Here is a 10,036-nt window from a genome sequence, read left to right as displayed (position 1 = left end):
CAATATTTTAAAGCTCAAATAAACACAAATTTTGGAAGAAAAATGATAAGCAAGTTTGGACAAAATTGTCACGAAAATGAGACAACTCTATAAAATAATTCTTGTCCATGTGGAAAAGAGTAAAAAGATTTGAATAAATATCCTTATTTGGAAATCAGTAAGAAAATCTCTTTGTTTAAGTGTCTAGTGGAGTTGAAGTTATTGGGAATAATTCCAAATCTTGTAAATTTCAAAACATTAATGGAAAACAATTTACTTCTATAAATATTGAATTTCCTGCTGAGAGTTGAGAGGACAAGGAAAAATATTGAAACATTTTTAAAGTAGTGAAGGTAGATGCCTGTTCAATAAATTCCACAATGTTTTATTTTCCATGCTTGACATAAAATTTTGTTCTTTCCACTTTCATCTACAAAACTAATATCAACTAATAAATTTGACAACAAAAGAGAATAACACGGTTTGAAATGGGAAAACAGTAGACCCAACCTAAAAAGGTTTAGTGTAAAATCTAGGCCCGGGGGGGGGGGGGGGTACTCCGCCAGAATTGGGGTAGGGGTGTTCCGCTGGGATTCTGAAAGGGGTACCCTGTTTATGACAAAAAAACCCAAATTTGTAGACCCTGTTCATGACAAAAGATATAATTAATTGCACTGAGTTCCTGTTTCAATTATCATGTCATCTCGCGTATCGGTTTTTTACGACCATAATAAACAGTTTCGATCAATATAAAAGTAGAAACCCTGAATATGACAGGAAACTCAGAAAGAACTTGGAACTTGAGTGAAATTGCATACCCTGTTTATGACAAGAAGCTCGAAAAACCATACCCTGTTCAGGGGAACATCCCCGTATAGTCCATATGTGGGAGTACCCCCCCCCCCCCCCCCGGGAATCTAGGAAAGCCCCTTAATTGTCAAGAAACAATCAACAGTGGGCAAATGTAGTAAATGGATCAGAACTCCTTTGCAATAGGTAGGTGGGGAGGTTCAGTACATACAGGCAATTCAAAAAATGTTGTCGTCGACCAGCTCAAGCCTACGCGACTGGACCAAAAGGAACTCTGGGTAGCAATCATTGAAGCCGAGTTGACTCCATAATTTTATCTGACTAGTTATGCCTGGTTTACAGCACGAACCTTCTTAGGCGAGCGGGAAGTGTTGAAGGAGACTTTTTTTAATGCCTTCATATTTTCGAAATTGTGAACTGAATCATAACTACTTTGTTTTCCTTTCCCTAAACCCAAAGACATGCATTTGATGGATTGTTTCTGGCCATTATTATCTTATTACTAGCGGGAACAATTAATTCAGAACAAATATTTAACCGCTTCAGTGGTTTTTACCCATATTCCTTTCGGTCCAGTCGCGTAGGCTTGAGCCGGTCGATGACAACGTTTTTTGAATTGACTGTACATACTCTAGCTGAGCATTGATTGAAATTTCCAAGGTTGAGGATGTTTTTATGCTTATAGAACCACAAGGTATTCTTTGGCCATAGTGAGACCTATGGAATCTTTAAGCAGTAGGGAGCACCAGCTAGTACTACCCTGTTGGGCAAATCCCATGTGAGGAGGGGTATGGTTCTAGATCAGTCTTGAGAGAGAGATACTTGGGAGAGAGATACTTAGAATATTTAATCTGTCTGCACATCTTAAGTAACCAACCAAGGCATACTGCGTGCTGATGCGTGCAGTACTACTACTTTGTGTGCTGTACTCTTAGCTATATATAGATTCTTTTTCTTTTTTAAACTTCCAAGTTTTCCCATTAAAGTCAGACCACATGTCATTCTCTTGAGAATAATATTTCTTTATTAAATCATTTTGCACAAGTTTTGATCTGACTTGAGCAAATAGTATCATACTCAAGAGAATGACATAGATCTGAAATGGGTTTAAAACATACACCAATTAAAAAATTTGTGCTCAAGGGGTAAATGTTTGTGTTAGGTGAAATGAAGTATCCAGTACATCAATTTGCACTTCTGAGGTTGAGATAAAAACTGGGCCAAGCTGGCATTGCAGTGTGGGACTGTTTTAGGGGACAAAATAGATGCAGTCTTGGAAATATGTCCCTAAAAAAGTCCAATGATGCAGTGCACAATGCCAACTTAGCCCAGTTTTTCCCTGAACTTTAGAATGGCTATTGGTGACCTTTGGGTTGGCATTGATACATCTAATTAACATACTCCCCATGTACCATTTTGGTCTCGTCTTCTATGTTATATGTTTAAACCACCCGACAGAGTGTATAACCCAAATAACATCAAGAAAAACAATGCAATTTTTTTCTCAGTTTTTATTGACCCCACAGGCTTCTTATCTATATTATCTATCTATATTATATAACATACACGAATATACACTTATTTCAATAAAGTTAGTCACCAAAAACCTAGAAAGCTGAGATCACTGAGCATCATGGGAAACTTTTCATATCAAAAAAGCATATATATACAAAGCTTTTTAATACAAACTGCAGCTCGATGATGCTCAGAAGAGGTGAGACTGTAACCGGTAAAAGATTCACAAGTCCATGAACAGTTATCAAGCGGTTGAACTTGTAAAATGAATTTACCCATAATCCTTGTCAGCCTCAGCTTTATAGCTTTTCAGGTGACTAACTTTATTGAAATAAGTGTATTTAATCTGACTTTGAGAAATAGACCTCCTTGACTCTGGCATAATGGTTTCTCATTTCAGACCATGACCTTCCCATGACAATAAGATTCTTTGTTTGAGTTGTCTCCATATACATGTAGATCTCATATGCAACCAGTAAACAAAAAAATAATACTGTAGGGAATGACTGGTGGTCATAAAATGGGAAAACATTATGCCTGAGATCAGTGGAGGTTTATTGAATCTGACTTTAGAAAAGGGAGGTGATATCACCCCCCCCCCCCCAACTCTCTCTTACCACTCCCGTATTAATTGTCCTCTAGTGAGGGTGTAAACTCACCATATAATATAATAATCATATAATCATATAACCATATAATAATCAATAAATAATATTTATAAAATAATTGATGGTACATTTATTCTTTAGGACTCTTTACATGAATCTTAAGGAAATGCAGTCCATGGCTTTTGAAGGAAGCACTGGAAATATCAAGGTAAGATCTTGTTTCATGTCACTTTTTGTGTGTATCTATACTTGGTTATTTTTCCCTTTTTTAATATCAAAGAATTTTTAACATGATTAAAATTAGAAGTGATGGGGAAGGGAAAGACATTAATTAACGTAAAACAAATTACAGCTGGATGAATTGGAACAATTTAAATTTAGAAAATCTGCTTAACTATGAATTTCAGAAAAGCTTTAATTTATAAATTTAGAGAATATATATTGTGGTAGTTCCAGAAATGATCCATAACCTCCAATGGAGGAATTTGGAAATTCTGAGGGGTAGGGAGGAGGGGGGAAGTCAGAAAAAGAATAAAATTACAGTGGAAGAAAATTGGAATTACCGTGGGTAAGGGGGATGGTGGGGGTGCGGGGGGAGGGGGGGATGGATAATTTCTGGTATTACACATTGTAATAATAGAGCTTCAGATCCCTGTGTTTGTACTTAATCTGTACAAATGCTTTTCTCATTCTCATATTATTATAGCTTTGTCATTCCAATATCACTTGTTAGTTTTTCTTACTTTGTGTTTCACTTATCTATTTCAATTATTTTTGCTTAAAAGTTCCAATAATTTTTAATAACAATTTTTCGTTTTTTCAATACAAGTACAGAGTCGGGCAATCTTCGGTAATTTTATTGCCAAGGGATAAGATTTCCTATAATTTTCGTTCTCAAACGATTGGTGACTGATAATCTGCTGAAAATCAAAGTTGAAGTTGCGTGAAGTGTTTTTTTTTTAATTAAAAAGAAGAAAAAAAGAACAAAATAAGCGAAGAAAGGAACAAATAAGAAAGAAAGGAGAAAATTGAAAAGAGTAGGAAACAAGAAGTAAAGAAAAAAAAGAAAAAGGTAGGAATGACTGTAAGTAAGAGAGACTGGAAAAAATCTGGGAGAAAGAGAAAAAGGAAAAAAGAATTTTTAAGAGGAAGAAAGAAGGAAAAAACGAAAGAAAGGAAGCAAGAAAGAAAGAAGGGAGGAAGGAAGGAAAGAAGAAGAAAGGAAGCAAGAAAGAAAGAAGGGAGGAAGGAAGGAAGGAAGAAGGAAGGAAGGAAGAAAGAACGAAAGGAAGGAAGAAAGGAAGCAAAAAAGAAGGAAGGAAGGAAGGGAGGAAGGAAGGAAGGGAGGAAGGAACTTGAAAGGTTTAAAAACCAGCGGCTGCAGTTGTTTATTCAGACGTCCTTCAAAAAATCCTTAAAAACTTGAAGTGACTAAAACATTCAAAAGAGAAACAACTGAGCTCTCCATCTTGTTTACACAGCCTGTCCTCGATAAAATAAACTCCTACAAGTATCTCTAATCATTCTGTCTGATAGTGACAAAAATAGAAAAACCCAAACATGTTTAACACTCTCTTTTGACATAATGTTAAGTTTCGGCTTTCATGTTAAATAAGTATGTCAATTTTTTTGGCTCGACTCTCAACTGGATAATTTTTGGATATTTATTGATAGTTTTTAGCAAACGATTGTGGCATAATGATAGCTTTAAATTTTTCTTATGTATTTATGTTTTTTTTTTTTTTTTTTTTTTTTTTTTTTTTTTTTTTTGAGATAAGGTTTACAGCCTTTAGCAGTCGATTATTCAGCATATATACCCTTAAATTCAACCAGTTCTATTTATCCTTCCTCTGAATAACATTTCTTTTTACCAAACGCTTTAATAACCTATTTATTAAACTTAGTTTCTGTAGGCTGTTCATGAAATTTTTGTTATTATTTTCGATATTTTTGAATTTTACATTATTTACTTGAGCCAGCTAAGGTTATTCTTTCGCTTAGTTCACATAATCAGTTCGAAATGAAAGGACCTCTGAGGTTTTACTGAACGGATTCGATTCCAGAAATTTGCATCTCATGTAAGTAGAACTTGTTAGGTCTATCCTGATAATGCGAGGTTTTAATTTTTTTCGGGTTCTTCGGTTTTCTTTTCACCTCAAAACCTCAACCACTTTATTCATAAGTTATAGGCGTTCTCTGACTTTGATCAGCCCAGAGGTTGATTCAGGGTTCAATTTGTGAGTAGCCGTGCCCTAACTAGCTTTGATCAGCCCAGAGGTTGTTTCAGGATTCAATCTGTGAGTTAGGCGTGCCCTGACTTTGATCAGCCCATAGGTCGTTTTTGGAGTTCGATCTGAGTAGCCGTACCCTGATTTAGATCAGCTAAGATGTTGTTCCAGGGTTCGATAACATTGAAGTTACAAAGTCGCATTTAACGAGTATGCCCATAATCAGATATAGTTTTTGTATTCAAATCTCAATCTTTTTAACGGACAAAAGCTTGGCCGGTTGGTGTGCCGAGCTATCGGCCCCAGATTGACTGTGATGGAACGTCGCTTGTAATTCCAAGCTTGAACGCATTTTAGACCGGCTTCTAAAGTTCGTGATGTGGGAACACTTGAATTTCTCGCTGATTTTCGACAAGATTTCACCGAACGCTTCGCGAAAATTCGTGCTATGAAGTGTGTAGACGACAGGATTTAAGCATGAGCTACAGTATACCAGGAAATAACTCAGTTTGTAAGCTATCGAGTTGCCATTGTTCACAATAGCCGAAACAACGACGAACGGTATGAAGCAGACGAAAAAAATTACAGTTACTATTAAAAGTAGCTTGACTATCTTACGCTTTTCGAGTTTATCTCCATCTTTTATCACCATTCCGTTTGTAGATCCCGTGGAGGACCCCGCAGACCCTTGGGAACAGATAGTCTTGGTAAAATAAAGACCTTTTATGATATTAAAATAGCAAAGTAGGATGATCAATGACGACGTGATAGCTATAGCTGCTAATATTATCCAGTAGACCATCCTTGAGGTGTGCTGCCATACTATTTCACAGAATTGTTCTGTATTGTTCCATTCTTCAAACACGAACAGCGGGACAACAAAGGTAATAGCGAACAGCCACATTAACGCTATCGGGTATCGGACATTTTTTCTTGTCAACCTCAGACGCTCCTCCAGCGGATGGAACAATGCTTTGTAGCGCTCAACGGCAAGCACAGTCAACGTAAAACCAGACACAAGCTGCGTTATCCCTGCAACATGATGCTTCGTTACGAACTTGCAAAGAAAATTCCCGAGTATTCCTCTAGGGTGTTCCACAAGGGTCAGCACTAGGCCCGGAATTAACCACACTAAAGTTAATAAATCGGCAACGGCTAAGTTTACTAAGAGGTAGTTAGTTGTTGTGTGCATGGATCGTTTCTTCTTAACAACAGTAATGACGAGGCTGTTACCCCCGAGTCCTACGATAATCACCAGGACATAAGCGGGGATTAAAATCAAGTCAATGGAACTAAATGAGTTAATACCGTCGTTAACATCTTTTGTCGAATCTGTGCTGTTGTTTTCCATGCCCATATGCAAATCCATTGTCAGTGTAGTTTCTTCTGTTTCAAATATATAAATTTTCGACTTTTCTTTTCCCAAAATTCTGTATGCGTTAAGTTCTTTTTCGATTTTCCCCCCACCTTTCTTTCTCCAAAATGCAGCCTTAGAAAATTAGTTCTTCCAAATTGCTCCAATACCAAAGTTGAAAAACTTTACTTGCTCATTTGGCGTCAGTGTCCATTCCACTTAAGCAGTTTTTATGGTCGTTTCCCGCCTAAATTATGCCGTGTTCTGTGTTTGTTCTTCCGAAAGCACTTCTAGGAACTAGCAACAGCTATAAGACTTCTTAGATATCAATATATATATTTTCTTTTCAAACTAATCACTTACTGTTCAAGACGAAACATCTCCGGAAAAGCATCCAATCACTTTATCAATGGGATCTTTAAAACCTTGATGGAACTTGAATTTCAATCCGTACGATTTTCAATCGTTAAATTAAAACCGGTGGATTTTCTCGTCCACTTTACGTCGTCTTCTAATTTGCTGCTTTGTGCTATCTTGCGACCCCAGGAAACCGCATTACAAAAGATGTCCGCTTTTTTGTTCGATTGTTTACTTTGATCTCTTGTAAATCTCCGGTCAACCTTTTATCAGATTTTGTATTTCGGCTTAATTTATGAAGCTAAGAGCGAGTGAATCTGGCCTTCAGTGAGAAAAACGCTTCCTTTTCATTTGAGTGTACATCTCAGTTCATTCATCCAGTAGAATAACCTTGAATCCACTGTTAGAACAGACGTTTAATGACCTGAAAAAAGCACAACCACATGTTAAATCATGTTTCTAATATTGACTTTCTAACCCGCAAACAACGAACAATTTGATCTCTTGCATAATTACGATATTAAGACACCATGACATTTCAAAGAAATAAAAATCTTATTTTATTATTTTTTCACATTTAGATATTAGATAAGTCTGTGTCATTGGTTTGGTGGCAGAATAAATGATATAATTAAGACATTTGTGGTCGCTGACGGCTCCAGAGTTCAGCCTTCAATATTTTTTCACGACCACAGGATTTTCAGTGCATAAGCGAAAAGTCCAGCTGACATAACACTGTTGTTTGTTTATCTTATGTAGTTGTGGTTTATATTTCTTTTTCCTGATTTTCTCGTTTATTTGGATTTTTCGCTTTCTCTTCTCTCCTCTCCTCTCCTCTCCTCTCCCAAGTCCCTACCTTTCCCCGTTTTTTTTATCTCTCCTTTTTTCTCTTCTGATTCGAGATGTTTTCCTTTCAATTATCTTCTCTCTCTCATTTTCATTCTTCTCTTCTTTCCTGTCCTCTCTTCTACTCATCTTTCCTATTTCTTCTTATCTTCTTACACGCGAACCTCACGTTAACAACATTCATAGCTTTTAACAAAAGTCACTTTAGTACTTCCAATCTCTGTCCCAAAGATTGTCTTCTTTCAAAATCAAATCTCCTTGAACCGTCACAAAGGTGTAAAAATGACTCCTGTTTATTCAAACAATCATATTTTTTTAAATTAATCCACACCTTTTGCGCTGTACACGCGCTCTCAACGTGAACGTCGTTGCGGCGTCGATTAAATAAAAAAATGACCTCAATTAAAACTTCACTTTTCATACCATATAAGCCATTCTAATTATTTTCTTTCAAAAAATTATATAATTGGTCTTTTACTGTTTTTGATTAAAAAAAACAAAAAACAACACATACGTATATTTAGGCATTCCAAGGTTGAGGAAAAACTGCGTCGAGTTGACATTGCAGTGCATTGTGGGACTGTTTTAATGGCACATTTGCAAGATGGCGTCTATTTCGTCCTCTAAAACAGTCCGCAGTTTTTCCCTAAACCTCGGAGCAACAAATCCTTTGCTCTACACGCAAATGAATCAAAATTGCTTGTCATCCATCCATCCATGCATCATCCATCCCGTCCATCCCATCCATCCCATCCATCCATCCACCCATCCCATCCCATCCATCCATCCCGTCCATCCCATACCATACCATCCACCCATCTCATCTATCCCATCCATTCATCCCATCCCATCCCATTCCATCCATCAATCCACAAATACTATTCTGAGCCCCAAGATAATAACCTTACATTTCATTACGATTTCACAGATAAAACACTATTCCTCAGCCTTCCAGTTGATCAAGTACCAGGTTAGTGCCATCGTCTGTTCTAAATATTACCATTGACAAAATCTAAAAACTATTGACAATTCTGAGCACCGAGCATGCGGCAAAAATCTGGAAAACAGAAAATGTTGGGCATATATAAAGTACCTACTTTAGCAGTTTCAGGCGATACTCTGCGGTTGTTTTGCTAAAAGACTCGAAAAAAACGTTGAACATCAGATAACTGAAATGAAACTGTCGTTGATGATATTGAAGGCTATTTAGACACAGAAAGTAGGTCATATTACAGAAGCTTATTGGTTATTTTGCTATTAAAGACTCGAAAAAAGTTTGAACATCAGATAAAATAGGAAATTGTCGTTAGTGATATTGAAGGTTATTTTGACGAAAGCCATGTGTGCGAGAGGACTAATCGTTTTAGTCAATATGAATCCAACTAGTCGGTCAAATATATAGATGCAAACAAGTTTTGAATTAAAGTTAAATTTAATGTTTTGACTTTGAAAGCAGGCACTTTTCGCTACTAGAAGGCTATAACTTAAAGACTACTAGTAGCTCATCCAATCAGAACGCAGTATTGATAATAAACAGTTGGATTTGAGAAATGTCGGTTATTTTGCTAAAAAATTTTAAAAAGAGTGAACATCAGATAAAACAGAAATTGTGGTTGATAATATTGAAGGCTATTTAAACACAGAAATACGATTGCCACCTGGTTGTTTTGCTATTCAAGACTCGAAAAAGGACAAGAAAAGGCGTGAACATCAGATAAAAAGGAAAATTTCATTGATGTTATCGAATGCCATTTAGACACTCTAAAAGTGCGTCTTGCAGATGGTAACTGATAGCCACAGTGCCTGTTAAACAATAATACAATTCAATAAAAAACCTCACGATTAGAAACCCACTAAAAGGAATCTTTATCACCGAATCTCTTCTCCATGCGCTCCATTTAAATACCTATTTCAATAAACGTTGTAGAAGTACGCTGCAAATTGTATTATAATCAATAACGAACAACGTAGATTCCTTTTAGATTGGAATATAAAGTTTGAATGAAAAATTTGATTTTTCGAATTTCAGAAAAAAAACAAAACAAAAAAAGCTCAAAAATATAACTTTTTTGAGTTCTAGTTCACCGCAGAATCGTTTACTCAAGCGGGCTTATTCTTGTATCATGCAGTGTCTAATATTCACAAATATCAATGGTAAAGTAAAGAATGCACAACTACAACTATTACAAACACCTTTGAAATTCCACGAACCTTCACTGGAAGACATAAATATTCTGCACAAAGTCCAGGAAAACCTTAGCAATAGATAACTCGAAACTGGAGTATTCAGTTTAGTCTCAGATCGCCAATATTCAGATCTCCTACCGTTTTTTTGAAAT

General features: G+C 36.3%; 1 protein-coding gene and 1 long non-coding RNA gene across 5 annotated transcripts in view; one reads left to right on the top strand and one right to left on the bottom strand.

Annotated features, from left to right (window-relative positions):
* The first annotated feature begins 3,059 nt into the window (after positions 1-3,059).
* Positions 3,060-10,036, top strand: part of LOC148904472 (uncharacterized) — a 43,905-nt gene continuing 36,928 nt past the window's right edge. Inside the window, exons 1-2 of the long non-coding RNA XR_016118775.1 lie at positions 3,060-3,120; positions 8,626-8,667. This is a non-coding gene — a long non-coding RNA (uncharacterized LOC148904472). The remainder of the gene's footprint in view (positions 3,121-8,625; positions 8,668-10,036) is intronic.
* The window catches only part of LOC116304164 (somatostatin receptor type 5), a 35,371-nt gene continuing 29,610 nt past the window's right edge, over positions 4,276-10,036 (bottom strand). For all 4 annotated transcript variants that reach the window (XM_031713844.2, XM_031713846.2, XM_031713845.2 and 1 more), the window contains exon 2: positions 4,276-7,275. In XM_031713844.2, coding sequence (XP_031569704.2) covers positions 5,382-6,509 — 1,128 coding nt within the window. In that variant the 5' untranslated portion in view covers positions 6,510-7,275 and the 3' untranslated portion in view covers positions 4,276-5,381. The remainder of the gene's footprint in view (positions 7,276-10,036) is intronic.

Source organism: Actinia tenebrosa, unplaced genomic scaffold (genome assembly GCF_029948245.1).
Source record: "Actinia tenebrosa isolate PJP-AT-01 unplaced genomic scaffold, QUT_ActTen_1.0 PGA_scaffold9__36_contigs__length_13948895, whole genome shotgun sequence".
NCBI classification, from domain to species: Eukaryota; Metazoa; Cnidaria; class Anthozoa; order Actiniaria; family Actiniidae; genus Actinia; species Actinia tenebrosa.
Note: the sequence above shows the minus strand (reverse complement) of the source record. Positions and strands in the feature narration are given on the sequence as shown.